Source organism: Ursus americanus, chromosome 19 (genome assembly GCF_024610735.1).
Source record: "Ursus americanus isolate L20-20 chromosome 19, mUrsAme1.1.p, whole genome shotgun sequence".
Classification (NCBI taxonomy): domain Eukaryota; kingdom Metazoa; phylum Chordata; class Mammalia; order Carnivora; family Ursidae; genus Ursus; species Ursus americanus.
Genome location: NC_142145.1, coordinates 56,017,604 through 56,037,691, shown reverse-complemented (window position 1 = coordinate 56,037,691; position 20,088 = coordinate 56,017,604). Strand labels below are relative to the sequence as shown.

Below are 20,088 nucleotides of genomic sequence, written 5' to 3'. Positions count from 1 at the left end.
TTTAAATGATTTTTTATTATATTATGTTGTCACCATACAGTACATCCCCGGTTTCTGATATAAAGTTCAATGACTCATTAGTTGCGTATAACACCCAGTGCACCATGCAATACGTGCCCTCCTTACTACCCATCACCAGCCTATCCCATTCCCCCACCCCCCTCCCCTCTGAGGCTCTCAGTTTGTTTCTCATAGTCCATAGTCTCTCATGGGAAAACAATGTTTTAAAGGGAATTTCCTGACCTTATACTGGATGAGGTTCACATGGGATTAGGTCACCATGAAAATAAAGTTTTACTTGAGCGTCAGGAGTTTGGGTTCACATAGGCCAGTGTTTGCCTCTTGCCTAGAGAAACCTGAGAGTGAATGGCTGATGGGATTTGCTGCTGATAAGCAAGGAAGGAGGGCAGTCTCGGAAAACAGATCTGCATGCCCACTAGCGGTGGGAAACGGTTTGTATTTCTCTGGGCCCCACCTGTACTGCGGATTGGAGTGAAGGGGCAGCTGCATATGGATCAACAGGGCCAGGTAACAGTGCCAGGCAGAAGCTTCCATCTGAAGTTTATCGTGGATATTGTGCACTGCTCAGATATCCGCTTCTAGACCAAGATACTTATACCTCCAGATGCTGGGAGTATTGCTCACTAACAACTGCTAGCTAAGTTCCTCACCAGGAACTGCCATGGCCAAAGGGAGCAGCAGCACTTAAGGGGTGTGCCTCCTTGCCATCAGCAGCTTGCATCCCCCCCACGTGAGGGCACAAAGACCTAGCCCTTACCTCAAATCAGAGCATCTCAGAAGTGCATCCTAATATCAAGGACTCCCTGTGAGATTGGCTGAAGCTTTGGTGCAGCTGCATTGCAGTTCAGTTTCTCCCTTTGTTCTATCCTGCTCCTGTCACATCCTTACAGGTGTTGTTCCCGAGATCACACCCCTCTTTCCTCCCATCCTCTGCAATCATCTGCAAATTTCTGTCTCAGAGTCCCAGGGCACCCAACCTATGCTACAGGTGAGAGTGGTCCTAGGTGCAGATTCTAAAAACTCTAAAACAGGATTTCTGAACTGGGTTACATGCTGGCTGCCATGAGATGGACTACTGATAGTCCTGGCATATGGTGGTCATGTAACTGTTCAAACTTCCAGGCCTCTGAGAGGGAAGTACTAATTGTAATGACTGCTTCTCTTCTCTCCTCAAAACCAGGAGAATGTACCTACTCCATCCCTGAAGAAGAGATTTTACTCAAAATAAGAGTAAGTTTCTGGGTTTACATAGCACAGTGGAGAACAGTTTAATAGTATTTTACTGTAAGTCAGGAGGATTGAATACAAGTGTCTCTAAGACAAAATGGGTTTATAGTCTCTCCTCACTACTGCTGAACAAAAACTCCTCCTATGGTTGGCTTCTAAAATGCTAGAAAACATTCTTATGTCATCCAGACAGGAAAGTAGAATATTGCTTTCTGGAGAAACTATCTGCCTCAAGAGAAGGACCTACAAGTACTGACATTTAGGAGACTTCTGACAAAACAGCCATCTTGTCCACCAGACATACTACAGAGAAGCCCACCAGCCAACAAGCTCTGTATATTACACATCTTGTCAATCTGGCTTTTTAAGCTTCATTCAAATATGAATGAACAGAAGTTAACAGAAGATCTCTAATGTGAGAAATACACCCAGTCAGAGCAATAATGTGAAGGATTTGGGGGAAATCTGTGACCATGTAGGAAGTGGAGCAAACCATTTAATTAATATCCTCAGAGAGTTAAGATGGGCACCCAGGAACTGGAAATTTCATGGAGAGACTGAGAATCCCACATGGGATTAATGGTAAAGCTATATTCCAGGACAGCATCTATGCTACAGATATAGAGAGCAACTAGTCCCAATCAGGTCAGGATACAAGATATCTCATATACAGGGATTTGAGAAATCCCACAGGTATTTCTCAAAAACAGTAAGCTGATCAATGTGCTTTACCTTATTTAGAGGCATTTTAGAGTTATGTCAGAGAGAGTAAAGAAGAACAAAAATAGATGCACGGAAAACTAACAAAAAAAGAACAAAGCAATGTGTTAACCCAAGTAATAAAAAGTCCAAAAAAGAAAATACAATTATAGATAGTACAGTATGGACTAGTATAGACTAGACAGTATAGATTCTGTGAGTCTCTGGGCAGCAATAAAATCCTTTGCAGGAGGTCAATAAATAATAACTAATAATTAAAAAGCAAAGAGCTTCATCTTAGAAATATAGAGGTAACTACTAGAAGAAACACCCACAATAGTTGCTTTTGGTGAAAGATACTGGAAAATGGGGAAGAATGGGAGGGAGCCTACGGTTGTCTTTACAAGCTGAATACTACTTTTCAACTTTCTAAACTATGTCCAAATATTCTTTGACAAAAGTAAAAACTATGTAAAGAGGAAACCTATTTATTTGAAACACGAAAATCTGCTTTAGAATCATTGCTAATAGTGCCCCAGGTTCATGTGTTCTCGCTGCAAGCGGATTACTGTAATGCAATTAAGGATTAAACACACTTAAAACATGAGTTTCATTACAACAAAAATGGGTTTAGCTTTTTTATTTTAAGATGCGCTTAGCTTTGATATCAACATGTCAAAGACTGAAAATGCAATGGATTTAAAACCTACCATGGTTCATAAAATTACATCAAAACAAATTAAACATGATGTTCAAAGAAGCCATTAATTTGTAAGCATAAATAATCATGTTTGATTATGTTTTATTACTATACACATAAGTCATCTGAATATATTAAATAAATAATGTCTGCTAAAATTCAGGAATGAAGGTTGTATAGCAAGAGATCATTAAATATTAATAAGTCTAAAAAATATATATAGGCAGGGGGACTCAGTATAATTTTTATTTTAATTAAAATCTTCTTTAACCACTATTATCTAATTATCTAACAGAAGGCCTTGCAATAAAAATTCTGCCAACCTGCTAACTGTCAAGTTATACAGATTTTATGAAAAGATAATGCTAAATCTGACTATGCTAGGAATTAGCAATTAGAAGGCAGAAAAAAGGGAAAATAAAACATAGATGAGCTGACCAGGCATCGGGTGAAATAAGAAATGAGATGGTATGACTAAAAAGTGAACTAAATGACTCTCGGATGAATTAATATTTTGCAAATGTATATTGATTTTTCTATCATACTTACATCTCTGTGCCCACTGCTAGCAGAATCATGGAGTGGAGTGTCATCATCTAATCCTTGTGTGTTAACATCTGCTCCAGCTGCTATAAGTATCTTAGCAACATCGTAATATCCAACGTTGCAAGCTTCATGCAATGGTGTCCAGCCTAAAGTTAGAATATTAATTTAACAAATGGTTAATCTGTACTAATTCAGAATATGTGCTTTTTATATACAAAGCCGTGTGAGATATACTGATTCTAATTACAGAAGGAAAAAGGAACGATGAACAAGCTACTGGAAATACATACCTAAGAACACCACCAATTCTACAGAAGGTTCATTTATGTTAATATTATTTCCACTGGGGCTAAATTATTTTACCAAATATTAAACATTTAAGCTTATCCAATCAATATAAACTTGCTGTAACTTATAATAATCATCTGAACTATGGAAAAAGAACAGAAGGAGATAAAAATATTAATAAGCTTGTTAGGGGATTTCGACAAACAAAAACCCCTACATTTAAGGGTTTTCATCTTTTCCAGACTTAATACCTATTTTAACTAAAATAAATTTACCTTTGCAATAACTTTGGTGATTAAAAAAAGTTACATGCTCATGAAAGAAAAATTAGAAAACAAAAAATACAAAGCAGAAAAGAAGCATCACCTGTAATTCCACCACCCAGATATAATAATTTGAAGACTCTAGTTTAAATCCTAACTTCTCTCCCTCTTAGATTTATAATAATTTTTTTTTTTAAGGTAGGCTCCATGCTCAGTGTGGGCCCAACATAGGGCTTGAACTCATGATCCTGAGGACCAAGACCTGAGCTGAGATCGGGAGCTGGACACTTAACTGACTGAGCCACCTAGGCACCCCTAGATTTATAATTTTAAAATGAAACTGGGAAAGTTGTTTAACCCTCTTCTACTTACTGCAGTGGAAATAATTTCCTATGTCATTACAATTTTCTACAACACAGTATAACACTGATTGATATACCGTAATTTATTTAAGGAAGATCCTATTACTGGGCATTTAGATTATTTCTAATTTTTTTTCAAGATTTTATTTATTTATTTGAGAGACAGAGAGTGCATAAGCAGGGGGAACGGTGGGGTGAGGGGGAAGGGAGAAGCAGGCTCCCCATGGAGCAGGGAGCCTGATACGGCAATCAATGACCTGATCCATAGGCAGACACTTAACCAACTGAGCCACCCAGGCGCCCCAGGTTATGTCTAATTTTTAAAATATTAAAAACCATGCTGCAACAAATATCCTTACAACTAAATCTTTATGCACAGCCATTACTAGATATTTAAGGTAAGTCTTTAGAAGTGGAATTGTTAGATCAAAGTACTTTTTGGTTTCTATAATACCAAATTTTCTTCCAGAATGGATGCTATGCATTTTAAGTTTCATTCTTTAAAGTAGACCCTGTTCATTGTCTCTTTTCCACTCACAACAAATAGAGAAATAAATTTCAGGTGTATTCTAACAGAGTTCCATGTAAAAGCAAAACAAAAACAAAGTTTGGAAATGAGAAAATGGGTATGATTTTATAATACAGGAACAAAGAAGGCCTCCTTAAAAAAACATCATAGAACCCACAAACAAAAAGATTAACTGGTATTACATAAAAAATTAAAACTTTAGTATAATAAACATTGAAGTGAAAATTCAAACAAAGCCACAATGAAAACCTTTACATATCTGATAGAGAATTAAAACCTACACTAAACAAAGGGCTTTTACACATAATAATACTGCCATAAGACAAATGGGCAAAAGACTCCATCTGGCAAGTCACAATATACACATAAGTTTTAGTATTCACTAGAAAAAATATTCACTGTCACTATTAATTAAGAAAATCCAAATAAGGTCTTTTTTTCATTTGTCAGATTGTTAATAATTAAATTGATAATATCCAGTTTTAGTGAAGATGTGAGGAAAAGGGCTCTTTAACCTACTCTTGATGGTAGTGTAAACTGATAAAAGTTTCTTTTGGAGGGCCACTTGACTGTATTTACAAAAATTTTAAATATGCATTCCCTTAAAAGTTTCCATTCTAAAATTCTGAAATCCTTCTGTAACTATACACTTTTTTTTTTCTTAAGGATTTTATTTATTCATTTGAAGAGAGACAGCAGGAGTAGAGGGAGAGGCAGAAGGAGAAGCAAATAGACTCCCTGCTGAGCCAGGAGCCCAATGACGTGGGACTCGATCCCAGGACATGGAGATCATGACCTGAGTTGAAGGCAGACGCTTAACCATCTGAGCCATCCAGGTGCCCCTATACACTTCTTTCTATACAAATGTTCACTAAGTATTGTCCATGGAATGTATACTGTGGAATAGTATTCAGCTGCTAAAATGAATAAAACAGAACTACCTATACATTGTGACAGAAATATCTGTAAGGGATTAAGTAAAAAAGGCAGGTTGTAGAACTACAGACTGATAATATAGATGGGATGATTTAATTTTTCTAAAAAGCCGATATACGAATAAATGTTCATTTTATATATATTATAAAAATGCACAGAAAGGATAACTTCCAAACTGTTAGCAACGGTTCTGTGGCAAAAAAAGAAACTGTATTGTAGTATGTGCAACTAAAGGGAATCTCTATATTGTTCCCTGCATGCTTTTACTGTTTAATTCTTTATAGTAAGAATGTACTGGTATGGTATTTGAGTTATTAAAATGAAACACCACCATGCTCTCTTAAAGTCCTCATGCTCAAGTGAATAATGTTCTTGAAAGACTTATGAATGAATTAACACTTTGAAAACATTACATAACTCTAATTCATCTAGAATAGAACCTAAATGGGATAAAGAACTTTACAGTAATATGTCAACTGAAATAGAAGTTTAATATTTAAAAATTTGAGTAGTTCTTGACTTGGAATTGCAGCAGAGAATCAAGGTTTTATATACACAGTCTGAAAGAATTTTGTAATAAAGTACACTTTTAGAACACTTTTGTTTCAGCAAGAGGAATATAGGACTACAGATTATATTGTAACAAGAATCTGTCTAGATGATAAATTTTAGTTCCTGAGCATTAGTCTTTAATTACTAATCTTACCTGCAAAATCTTTCACATTCACATTTGCCCCTAAACTTATTAATTCTTTGACTTGTTTCACATCTCCTCGAATAGCTGCCATGTGTAAAGGAGTTTCACCACGTTCATTTCTTTTATTAACTTTATCTTTTTGTCGAGATGAGGAACTGGGAGTTTTCTTCTGGGCTGGTGTTGTTTGTGATGGATGATTTGGTGTGGAATCTGTAAGAAAAAAGGAAATTAACAAAAGTTCTAAGGCTAAATATTTTGTATGTTCATTGAAAGGTTTGTAATGTGCAATTTCCTGGAATGGGGGAATATCTTCTCACCCTAACACTCCAAAACTTGGTTTAGATGATATATTAATAATTTAACCAAATACATGGAGTAGGTCTTCCTTTAGGGTTATCAAATACTGCATAAGCAAATTCAGAAAAAATGCTTTATTCTGTCAATTCATAAAATTGGCTGAAAGTGATAACAAAGCATCAAGTATGTGCCCTAAAAGTGTTTGCTCAATGAATAATTTGATAAACTACAAAAAAGCCCACATATTTTTCATGGCATGTTATTCTATTAGTCCAACACCTAGACGAAATGACATCGAAGGCTAGAGTTCACACTTCTAACTCAGACAAAGTATTAGAGTTCTATGCTGATATTAAGTGCAAATTGAGGTCATGGATGATTTTAGCATAAAAATGAAGCTTAAGATGTATAAGAAATAAGGATAGTCTGGGAAGGCCTTTAAAAAGGGGGCTGATAAAAGAGAAAAAAATTTGCTTTGCTTTGATTCTCATCCTTTGATTTTCTGTTCCAGTTTCCATACCAAAAACAAAAAAATTGAACAAGATGATGCCCAAAGTTTTCCCGCTTGTCCCAATTTCAGAACTACTGGGGGCGGGGGGAACCAACCACAAAATAGGTTTCTTAATCTGTTAGGGATTCCAGACATATGTATAGTGTTAATAATTAATTCTGAAAATTTATAGCTATTTAAAGGAAGCAACTGTTCTACGAGAAAAAAAGTCTATGGAAAGTAAATTTCCAGCACCATATAATTTTCTTGCAAACTGACATGATTAGAGTACTAAAGTACTATCATTCCTTCCTCAATAAGAAAAAAGTTTAAAATTTACATTTTGGATTTTAAAGTACATTCCATCAGTAACAGTTTCCTATCTGTACTTCTATAAGGTACAACTCCATAGGAGCTAGGACAACTGTCTACCTTATTCATTACTGTTTCTCAATTGTTTAGAAGACTTCTTGGGACATGGTGGTACTCATGCATGAATAAATGAATTTTACTATCATCTTTTTTTTTTTTTAAAGATCTTATTTATTTATTTATTTGAGAGAGAGCACGAGAAGGGGGAGGGGCAGAGGGAGAACCAGGCTCCCTGCTGAGTGTGGAGACTGACACGGGGCTTGATCCCAGGACCTGAGATCATGACCTGAGCTGAAGTCACACAATTAACCGACTGAGCCACCCAGGCACCCCATGAATATTACTATGATCTTTATAGTCAAATTATTTATTAAGAAAATTAGCTGTTCAACTTCTTAAAAATGAAACATTTTATTTCATACAACTTGCAAGGAATTAATTCATGTAAAATTTTATTAGCCATTTCAATATTCTCATATATAAAATAATAGTATTATTCTCATACATAAAATAATAGTATTATCCATGATGGCAATCAGGGTAAACATAACATAAACATGCAAAATTAACTGTGTAATGGATAAAATAATGAACCCTAAACTGCAAGTATGTTTATATTTTAGCAAACAGCTCTGTATTTCAAAAAGCTTTCCACTCTAGTTCTACATATAATAAAATTGGCTAAAAATCCTTAAATGAAAAGAATCAATTGCATTATAGTGTGATCTTATCTGTATTTTAAACACAAACAACACAGGGGGCCTGCTGGCTCAATCAGTGGATCATGTGAGTCTTGATCTTGGGGTTGTGAGCTCAAGCCCCATGTTGGGGGTAGAGTTTATACCCAGTGCACCATGCAATATGTGCCCTCCTTAATACCCATCACCGGCCTATCCCAGTCCCCCACCTCCCCTCCCCTCTGAAGCCCTCAGTTTGTTTCCCAGAGTCCACAGTCTATAAGAAAATGAGTTTTTAAAAGTAAAAGTCTTCTCCGGGTGCCTGGGTGGCTCAGTTGGTTAAGAGTCTGACTCTGGATTTCAGCTCAGGTCATGATCTCAGGGTCATGAATCAAGCCTATCGCTGGGCATGGAACCTGCTTAAGATTCTCTCTTTTTCTCTCTGCCCGCTCCCCACCCCCAACCCCGGCTCACACATGCTTACCCTCTCAGAAGAATTAAGAAACTAAAAAAATAAAAGTCTTCTATTAAATCTGACACAAGGTCAACATTTTATAGAAACATTTAAAGTTTTAACAATGTATCTTTCATTTGGTTACAGTCTTTCAGAAATTGGGGGTGGAAAGGTAGGAGAATAACGCCAAATAACACGCTCTTACTTAAAAAAGCAGGAAGCCCTAAAATGTGTTTATTAGTAAAAGATATCAGACATACCATGATTTGATGGAAATATAATATAAGAGAAACTCAAAGAATTTTACCATGTTGTCACAGTTTTTTTTAAAAAAAGAGCCAATATAAGAAAACTTCAGTAGAGAAACTATCCTTTTCAACGCATTTCAACAGGGTCTATTACATTACCCAAAATCTTATATAAAGATGCCTTGAATTCAGAGTCAAAAGGATTTTTTTTCCCTTTAGATAAACTGATTTACTTTATCAGTAAATAAGAACTGTAAAACTTAAAATTTTTTTGTATTGTTGCCAGAATGCCTTCAATACTCAATAGTAATTACCATCTCAGCCCAGCTACCTGGATTTTATCTACATTTTTATAGCTCCTTTTAATTAATTAGCAGGTTGGGTGGTTTGTTCCGTTGTTGTTTTGGTTCTGCTGAAACCCGTCCATTATTTTTGGAGGGCACAGTATAGGAATAACTCCCCCCCAAACATGTAGTACACCACCTTAATTGGAAGGTGCAATAAAATACGAGATAAATTTACATAGTATGCTGCAGACATTTTTCCTTTTCAAATAATTTTGATCTCAAACAAAAAAACATGGATTACACTATTGCTTCTGAAAGTACTCATGTGATAAGATTACCAGTTTATCAGCAGCATGCTAGCAAACTTAAGCAGCTTTACAGAGACGGTGGGAAAAGATTCTTTAGTAAGGTGAAAGCACACAGTGCTACGATGAATTTCTCAAGGTGACTGACCATTTCTAAATTACCCATTTTAGTTGACAAATATTTACTGAATGTCCACTAAATGCAAAGATCCCTGCTCTTGTATAGATCTGGCGGAAGATACACAAGATAGACAATTACCATGCAAATAAATGTAAAATTACAAACATGTTATAAGAAATTTTTATTAAATCCAAGAAAAAAATTAAAATTAAGAGTTTAAAGTAGTTAACTGTTAAGATAAGGGTAGAGAGTCTGAGTAAAACTAAGAATACACATGTACTCAAAGATGGTGTCACCTGGACTGTTGTCTCTTGCTGTCATCTGCATAAGAAGTGCCATCTGCTTCCTCTCAGAGAGTGGATAACCAAAAAGAATGCTAACTGGTGTGGACTTCTTATTTCCAGCTTCCTTTTTTGTTTTCTTCTTTTCTGGACCTTCTTTCTCTGGAATTATTAATATGTAAGAATTTGAAACAAATGTAAGCACTGAAAAGCAAAACATAAGAAAACTTTAAAAAAAACCCAGATGCTATACACCTATATGAGAAACGTGTAATATACAGACTAGCAAAATGTTCACAAAAGAGCACTAGACTTTCAATGTATAAGCAATTTTCTTCCTGAATGCTTTGAAAAAAATATATTATTAATGCTACAGTTTTCTGAAAATTAAGAACATTTGGAAATTCATTCCTAGTAAAATTTGTATTTTAATGATTTGTTCTTTTAAATTTTAACTTCTTCAATAATATTTCAAACATTCCTTAGTCTTTTATCTTTAAAACTTTTCATTCATTATAATTTTATTCTTAATTATTACTAAGCCCTTATAGCAATGTTCCTTCAAATTATTTCCCTAATTCCACTGATGATTTGTACAATCTTCTAACAAGGTAGTTTTTAAGACAAGTCTTAACACATAAAGTAATTATTGTAAAAAAGCAAAGGGTCACTTTATTCCAGACACTGGATAGCTGAACATGGAATGTTATTAATCAAAGCTAAAACTGAGCAAATTAAAGATTCCGTGTGTGTGTAGGTAGGGGTCTTTAACAGAGATTCTGCAAAGATCCAAAATGTTTAAGGATTTTTTTCAAAGAGATTTGATACATCAAAAAGCCAGCTCCTAGGTTGAGCTATTTGGGAAATCTTTTGGCAATACAGCCAGCATTCCCCATCAAGTTCCAGGAATTTCAGATGGAACTGAATTCTGTAAATCAAAGAGATACGGGTATCTATCTTGTAGGACTTCTCTGGGAGATAATTCAGGTGAGAGCTAATGCAGAGGGTATGCTTGTTAACTGTCTAGGCATCTATTTCTTGGGAAATCCTATACAAATATCTGAGATTTACTGATCTGGGCTTGAGGGTCCCTGCAAAGACGGGCTACAAAGATAAATAAATAAATTTTAAAAATAAGTGTAAAACATAGCAAAAATGGAAGAAGGGAAGGCTTGGTAGTCAATACTGTGGTTTTTTAAGGCAGATGTGGCCAGCGAATAGACTACTCTAGGAGATAATAAGCATTTATTAATCTAGCAAGTTTCAAGAAACCAGTAATAGTTTGATATTATTTAAATATTATTATTTAAGGCGTAAGAACTTAAAGTAGTAATTCTTGCAGTGCACCACTTAATTAGGATATGATGGCTGGCATCCTAATGGCCTAGAAAAATTAAGAGATCAGAATATTTAAATTTTGCTGCCCACAAATCACACTCAAAACTTCCAAAGCTTCAAAATGTCCACTGTATTGATATTTTACATAACAAATACAAAAAACTTCAAGATTTACTTAAGTCAGCCTTTACTAGTTCAATATTTTATTTTCATATTTCTCATTTCATTATCATTAATGGCCTGATTTAGTATAAATCCAGTTTCAGCACAGTGTTTCACCTTACTAAATTTGTTAATTAAAAGTCCTTAACAGGTTTTTCAGAGAAGCCCATTTTTTTCCTGAAACATTTACTTTCTTCTAATAATGTTCTGTATGCTTTGGTTTTCTCATATTTAATAAGGAACTGAATTGTTTTAATGATTTTCCATCTAAATAACAAATCCTTAAGTATAATGAATGTACTTAACTCAAATTAAAATATTTAAATATAAAAATTTTATAAAAAGTAGAATTTTTTAAAAAAGAAGTAAAATCTAATAATCAGAGGAAACAAAATGAAGAAAATATACATAGAATCTACCCTTAAAATATTTTCTAAAATTTTGGGGAAAATTTTGTATTTGCAAAATAATGGATTTTCTGCTTTTCTAATGGCATTTCCATGCAATGTTTTAAAAAGAATATGCTCTAAAGTGATACATACTCAGTTGACAGGAAGAAGTGAGATACTTATAAATTCATTTTAGCATTCTAGCTGCCAAATGATCAAAGACACAATGATTATATTTTGGAAAAGAATATAATTGTACATATTCCAAATATTCAAGCAAAAAATTCAAATTAGATACTAGCATCTAATCTGAACTCTTTTTTTCTTTAAACTGAGTTACCTTAGTCATTTGGCTGAGTTCATGCTTTACATGAGATAGGAAAAGAAGGTAGAAAACAGATGCTGGTAGCTATGTTAAAGGTAACTATATACCATTCTTTGGAATTTTGTTAGATTAGTATGTTCCAAAGTATGCTTTTTCAAGTTTAAAGCATTCAACGAAACTTGGACTATCTGGGATCTATTTTGTGAAGAACTTGTTTCCTGACCTGTCATAAATAAAAAATGATCATATAAATTTGAAAAAGTCTCATGTTTCTCAAGTATAACTAAAATACTTTGTCCAAATAATGGGTCAGAATTTTAAAATTTAAACGTAGGAGTACGGACACATGTGCTCATTTAGTACAGTCTCCTATAGACTTGAAATTCCACTGAGCCACTCAAGAGATTTTTAAAGAAAAATCCAAGTGCTTTACTTAAGACTAAACAAAAACAGAGAAATGGATTTTCAGCAATCCAACATTCTTTATTTTCAAGGTTCAGAGGAACTTTAGAAATATAGAGATGTCTCAGTCTTGTAACTGTGAAAATTAATGCTTTCTTCTCAGGACTTGTTGGAATAAACAGAAAGGTCAACACTGTCACATCTCAATTAAGTGTAAAGTATATTAAGGAGAAGAGACAAAATTTTTTTCTTGGGGAACCGGTTCATAATCCAATCAGTGTCTCAGAAACTAAAGAATATGATACTTTCCCACAAAGCAGTCATTGTGGAAGGAACAGAGCAATGGAGCTATAACTCAATTGGAATGTGTATATTTCAATTCTGAGAAAAAATGCTGCCATTGCTCTCCAGTTCTAAAGCATCTACACATATCTCTAAAAGTTAGGTGCTTGTATTTTTTTATTTCCAACCCTGATACTCACATCATAGATGGTTTCATCCCCTATAGCTCTTTCGGGTACACCCGGGCTGTGGGGAGTACTGGTTTAGAAAAGTACACCTAATTCCACAGTAAGTGTAGGCCTTTTAAATTTAATGCTGATTGTAAACATGTCCTTCACCCCCAAATTTTGATAACCAAATACTACAAACTTATCAGCTCAATAAATAGCTTTCAGGATAATTTTAATAATAATAATTTGGCTCTATACCACCCTCGCCCAAACCCTACAAATTTATAAAGTAATAAAAAATATACCCAAAACAGAAGGTTTCTTTGAAGTTTTTATATCTAAATGTCATGCTGAAAGCTGAACACTTGGCTACCCGGGGACTAAATAATATTTTACATTACAACAAGATAAAAATGTAAACCTTTTTTTTTTTTAAAAGGATAATCAAAACACTTAACTAATTAGTTTTCAAATACTAGATAGAACTGATATAAATTCTTCTGTATTCTATCTGGAGCAATTAGAAGCATAATATGTGGAGCCATAGCCAAACAGAGCTGTTTCAACAGTTAATGGTAATGGCATTTCTCCAGGAAAGCTGGTGTTTTAATCCACTGTTAAATTCAACAAGGGCAGCAAAGTCAACAGACTAAAGATATTTCAACCAAAAATTTAAAAAAAAATTAAAAAAAATACTGTATGATTCAAGTGGAAGAGTACACGGTCTATGAAGACCAGTACACTTGGTATATCTTGTGAAGAGTATAGAGCAAAAGAGATCAAGGACCTGGGTATCTTCCCACAGGGGCTGCTGCACTGCCATGGGGCTGACTTTTATATTGTTTTCTATGTGAATGGTGGCCCCCACGTTGTGTTATACAACTACTAAGTGGCGGTACACAGTAGTCCTGCTTATAATGTTCATACACAGCATGTGTTGGTTACGATGCACTAGATACCTCAAACAAAAACTGGAAAATTCAGTGTCACTCGGTGTAAGTTCACTTATTTAACCAAAGATCTCTATATACTGGTTTGAAAGAAAGTTATTTATAGTACAATAATTACTTGTAAATCTGAAAGAAACCACTGGCTGAACAGATGCCCCTGATAATCTAATTACCTGAGTATGTCCTGTAAGAAGATATAAGTCTCTCCCCCCAATTTTCACTTGTATGTCCTGGATCTGAATCTACAGAATGAGAAGAGACAGGAGAAAAGAAAAAAAGCACACGAAGGGAAATGCAGAATTCAACAAACCAACATTTTTCAAAAGATCACTAGTCAATGATCTATTATTGTTTTTCCAAAAGATTATTTTTAAAGTAAAGCCAAAAGCACATTTAAAACACAGGTTTGGCTGAAGATTTCAGTCTGGCTAAGATTTCGGTTTCTTCAACTGGAACATTAAAGTTGAGAAAGTCAACCATGCAGTTTGCAATAACAGATATTACTGATGCTGCTTATTAATAGATATCTCCTTTGAGGCTATGTATTTTTTCAATCTCTGAGTATAATAAAAGAGGCAGTACTCTATTACTGTTTTTCTGTTTAGAATTTGTCTTTAGAAAATCTGAATAAAGGACTTGAATAACCCTTTTTGTTCTATGAATGCCAAACTACTCAGAAGACAATGAACACTTTGGACAGCAGTATCATTTTAGACCACAGACCTTTCTATAAATTATATACATTTTGAGTGGTATGAGTTACTGCAATAGCCACTATGTAAGACCTCTTAGAAAGAAAGCAGCCTAAAATCAGAACAAAGTTTATCAGCTAAGAATATGGAATTCTGCCTAACAATTTATGACAAATAAAAATATTTCCAATTGACTTTTGGCAGTATGGCAAAGCAGATATATTTACTTGTAAACAATATGCTGTTTTAACACAATATTATTTTGATCTTCATATACTCAACTTATTGACATACACTTTTCTTTCTGGGATCATTATTATAGATATTATTCATGAGTTCAGTTAGGTATAAAGAAACAAGTGTTGAAAAAAAAAAAGAAATCAATTTAGGAGAACAAATAAAACATAGTACTTGAAACTTTTAAAGATAAGCCTGAAAGTTTAGTGATGAGAAGGCTCACTCAACTGAAAGGGAAATAACTGATAAAATAATAACATTTAGGCCAATTCTAAACCAAGTGGGTAAATGGATTCAATGACAAGGCTTTCAATGAACACTTATATTTCAAAACTGAACACATTAAGTTAGCAACCAGAAAAATTCCATGATGAATATCTGACATTTCATTTAAAGACAAACAAAAATGGCCCCCAAATACTGCAAAGGAAAGAAAAAGCAGTAACCAATAAGTTGTGCCAACAAATCGAATGGATTACTGAAAGAAGATCATCTTATTGTGACATATTACAGCATAACTGTTAAACTGAACTTTAAATTACATTCATATTACATTAATATAAGGAAGTGGTATAACAGTTTATTCAAATCTTCGTTTGGTAGTAAATTAATCCACCCTGACTCCATATACCCTTTGGCTTTTACTCAAGTATGTTTATATTTGATGCATTTGAATGACTATTCTATTAAGATTTAATTCAGGAGCTGAATTAAAAGCTTCCATATCTGGTCCCTTGACTCGCCCACTTTTCCCTCTGTGCTATACTGAGGCCAGTGCTCCCTATAAGGTTTTTGTAAAACACTGAGTGCTAAGCAGAGCAATTCTCTCTCCCTGATATGTTCTCTGCAGAAGGCAAGACAAATAATATTTGTATTTTAAAAGCCATCTTTTTAATATTGTGTTTTAGGCTGCAAGAGAATAAGTGAAAAAAATCAAGAATGATTAAAAAGGTTTGCACTGTATGTTTGAAAATTTTTAAAGTAAAAGTTTTAAAGATGGGGGAGGAACAAGAGAAAATCTGTAATAAATAATCTCCATGAAAATCATCAAAAGGTGATCTTCCTTATTAAGCAAAGCACTGGTTTTATCTGCTACTTCAACGTAGTTACCAGAAAAATATTCGTTTTCTTTTTTAAAAAGTTCCTCTCTCCACAATTGTTTGAGTCCTATTAAACAGGGTAAATCCTTCAATGGCATCAGGAAACTAGAACTGCTAAGGCTGGATGGCAGAGAAGATTTAGTTTAACACATGTGAACATGCTCACAACTGCCACCATGGACTCTGGGAACAGATCACACTGTGCCTCTTTGGATTTTCTCATGCTGCATTATCTATACATGCCAAAAGAAAAAAAATTAGTAAATAAATAATGCTTACGAAGAGAAAACAAGTATTTTAAAAAGTGAAGGACACTGTATCTTTCTACTTATTTAAATAACATACAAACTAAAATGATGAAGTACCACTGGTTTACCTCTATAGAACATTAGATCTATCAAACCTAAAGAAAAACATGTGCCCCAATGTTATTTGAGGTTCAAGAACATTCATACACCGCTGGTGGCTTTGTACCTCTATATAATTATTTTGGAGAAACATCATAGACACATTGAACCCCTAATCATGTAACCCCATCCTGGGAATGAATAAGAAAGAATTCAGGGTATAATAAAAATACAATCGGCAAAGATGCTTGTGATGGCATTATTCATAAAAAAAATAATCACAAATTTAGTGTGAAGGCCAACAAGAGACTCTTGTGTACCCTCAAGAGAGTTGTTTGGTACTTTCCTATCAAGGGATTGTGGCTTTCCCTTGAATGCCATTAGACTAGAAAAGAAAAGTATGATTTTTTTGATTGACAATGCAGGAATAAAGATAACTTAGGTAAGAAACAATAATAGCTATTATAGATAAAAGCAATTTTCAGTTATTAATTACCGTACTAAAAACTACATACAGCGTCAGTATTGTAAGATGCCTACTCGATATTCATCCTCTCCTTGTTAGTAGAAATACTCCAATTTTGATTAGGGTGACAATAAGCCCAGCTAAACGTAGTTAACTTTCCAGACTCCCCTGCAACTAGGATAGCATAACCAATGACATGCAGGCAGAATAGTTCCTAGGGATGTTGTTTCATCAATAAAAAAGCAAAGTCTCACTGGAAGAAAGATACTTTTGTCGTTGGTCCTTCCTCTCCTACTTTCTGTCCAGGAGAAGGCAGAAGATATTGTGTGACTATAAAGCAACATATTAAGAACAAAGCTCATGTATGGGTTAAGGGTGAGAGAGCAGAATGATGAAAACCCAGTACCTGATGGCATTACTGAACTACTTATACCAACTCCGGACTGCTTATGCCTGGTCTTATTACATTAGATTAAAAAAATCCCAATCTATTTAAGCCAGTGTTAGTTTTCTGTTTTAATTAACATATCACAAACTAATTTTACACCTTATGTCACTTAAAGATCACAATTCTCTGAAGTTGGTATTACATGCACTTTTACAGATGAGAAAATCAGAGTTATAAAGGGCTCAAATTTTTTGGCCAGAGCTAATAGGGAGCTGAGCAGGGACTCAACAATGATCTGTCAGACTCCAAAGCCTCTGATAATAAATACTATGCTCTGATTTACCTCTATTTTAACTATAATTAGCTTATTCTGCCAGGATTCTAGACAAGGAAAGATTGGTAAAAGCTAAAAGTAAGTGATAAAACAAGCTGTAGTTATAAGGAATAATTTGTCTTCCAGATAAACAGTTGCTTCCACAGGTTCAATGAGTCACTCTATATATTGGCCCCTTAACATTTCATGGGAAAAAATTTATGGGAATTCTCTGATAGGATAGGACAACATGGGATAGATACTGAAATGATATATGCATATATATTAGAGATTTGCTGAAATAAATAGTATTATGATACAGCTGTAAGGATCCACTGGCATGACCTCAAATTATGCTGTAATCTCCCCCAAATTTTTGTCTAGTCAAGCAATTACTTTTTTACAGTGTTATCTTTTTTTTTTTTTTAAGTTCTATTTATTTATTTGAGGGGGAGGGTCAGAGGGAGAGGGAAAGAATCGCAAGCAGACTCCATGCTGAGTACAGAGCCCAATGTAGGGGCTCTATCTCATGACGCTGAGATCATGACCTGAGCTGAAATCAAGAGCTGGAGGCTTAACCAAATGAGCCACCCAGGTGCCCCTACAATGTTATCTTTTAAAAAATTAATAAATATTAAATAATTAAGAATTAAGAAGTTTAAGACATACTAGGGTATCTCAAAATAAAGACTAAGAATGACTCATCCAGTTGATGGCATTATTGCTAATTTTGGTGACCACTGAACCTCCCTTGAATAGTATGAGTATCTTTTTAGAAAAAATGTGTTTTACAGAAATAATTATGTTCGTTATTTTAAAAATTCAAGCCATACAAAAAACAGAGAAAGTAAAAAATGATCCCACATCCTGGAAGTAAAATGTTAACATCTTGTGAGCATCATTCCAAACATCTCTCTAATATATATAAAAAGAAAAGAACTGGCAGGGGTGGTGGGGGAGGGGATGACTAATTTACATACAAATAGAAAAATATAATATATGTGTACTATTTAAAAATAAAAAGCTGAAAGATTTTATTTTAATCCAATGTAAGAGAAAGTAGGGCACCCAGCTGGCTACTCTTGATCTCAGGGTCATGAATTCAAGCCCCACCTTGGGCACAGAGTTTACTTAACAAAAAAAAAAAGAAAGAAATAAAGAAATTAAAGGAATTGCTTCTTCTCTAAAAGAGGTACCATATACTAAAATATAAACATACATAAATGTAAATGTATATATGAAAGAATTTTAAATAAAGATTAAAATTTTTAAGTAATTATTTTTAAAATCTATGTATTTCAGTTGTAGACAACATCAGTTATTTCCTTGCTATGAGATATAAGCTGAGTAGCATTGTTAACATTTTCTCCTTATTCCCAACTCCCCACTCTTTTATTTAACCTAAATCAGGGTTTACAACATTTACATTTTTGTTCTGGGCTCATAATACACCCACTAGGTTTAGGCTTAGTTCTACAATGAAACAGTCTCTTATATTTAAACAATCTTATCTTTCAATATGTGTGTTAATATATGCCCTGTGTACACATACATACAAATATAAATATACAAAATATGACTTTTAATGCCATCAAACAGTACATATTATTTCATAACCTATTTTTAAATGCTGTATGCTATGAACATCTTTCCATTTCATGTATTCTTCTACAATGTTATTCTTAAGAGTAAAAATTGTATTTCTTCATTGGATTTACCATAATTGAACAAATTCTCTATTACTTGACACTATTTTCCTGGGTTTATTTTTGCTATTACAAAGGAAGTAGAGATAAACACATACAAAGATAATTTTCATTGTCATCAATTACTTATATACATTAAATCCCAAAAGAAAGATTAAATCAAATGTTAACAAACTATAGTTTTGGATAAATGTGTTCATATTTACTGCCAACAAAATATCCCTATTATTTAGACCAACTAAAGTAAGTTCCTATTTCTGGCCAGTGACCACCTGGTACGATTTAGGCCAACAATTTGTCAATTGTTATATATTGTATTTCTTTGATTACTGTTGATATATTTTTAAAATATATTTTTTGGGGCGCCTGGGTGGCACAGCGGTTGAGCGTCTGCCTTCGGCTCGGGGCGTGATCCCGGCGTTATGGGATCGAGCCCCACATCAGGCTCCTCCGCTATGAGCCTGCTTCTTCCTCTCCCACTCCCCCTGCTTGTGTTCCCTCTCTCGCTGGCTGTCTCTATCTCTGTCGAAAAAATAAATAAAACCTTTAAAAAAACAAAACAAAACAAAAATATATATATATTTCTTTGCCAAGAGCAATTCTATTTTAAACTACTTGCTTGTATCTTTTCTCCATTTTCTCATTTTTTTCTCTTCATATTTCAGAGACCTTTAAATACTAAATATATTAAGAAACAAGGATTGTCACATATGTTGTAAATATTTCCCCCTTTATATCTTTGTAATTTCAACTACTCATTTAAAATATAGCATACTTTAGGGGTGCCTGGGTGGCACAGCGGTTAAGCGTCTGCCTTCGGCTCAGGGTGTGATCCTGGCGTTATGGGATCGAGCCCCACATCGGGCTCCTCCGCTATGAGCCTGCTTCTTCCTCTCCCATTCCCCCTGCTTGTGTTCCCTCTCTCGCTGGCTGTCTCTATCTCTGTCAAATAAATAAAATCTTAAAAAAATAAAATATAGTATACTTTAAGAAAGATCAACGTAAGATGTGGGGCTTGGTG

The 20,088-nt window shown here is 34.3% G+C and overlaps 1 protein-coding gene across 5 annotated transcripts in view; it reads right to left on the bottom strand.

Annotated features, from left to right (window-relative positions):
• Nucleotides 1-20,088, bottom strand: part of ANKRD12 (ankyrin repeat domain 12) — a 122,309-nt gene that overhangs the window by 55,017 nt on the left and 47,204 nt on the right. For 4 of the 5 annotated variants that reach the window (XM_087869972.1, XM_045793865.2, XM_087869973.1 and 1 more), the window contains 4 exons: nt 13,992-14,060; nt 9,816-9,962; nt 6,278-6,478; nt 3,197-3,339 (listed from right to left, as the gene is read on the bottom strand). In XM_087869972.1, the coding sequence (XP_087726098.1) occupies nt 3,197-3,339; nt 6,278-6,478; nt 9,816-9,962; nt 13,992-14,060 (560 nt within the window). The remainder of the gene's footprint in view (nt 1-3,196; nt 3,340-6,277; nt 6,479-9,815; nt 9,963-13,991; nt 14,061-20,088) is intronic. The other variant, XM_045793867.2, reaches the window with a different exon arrangement.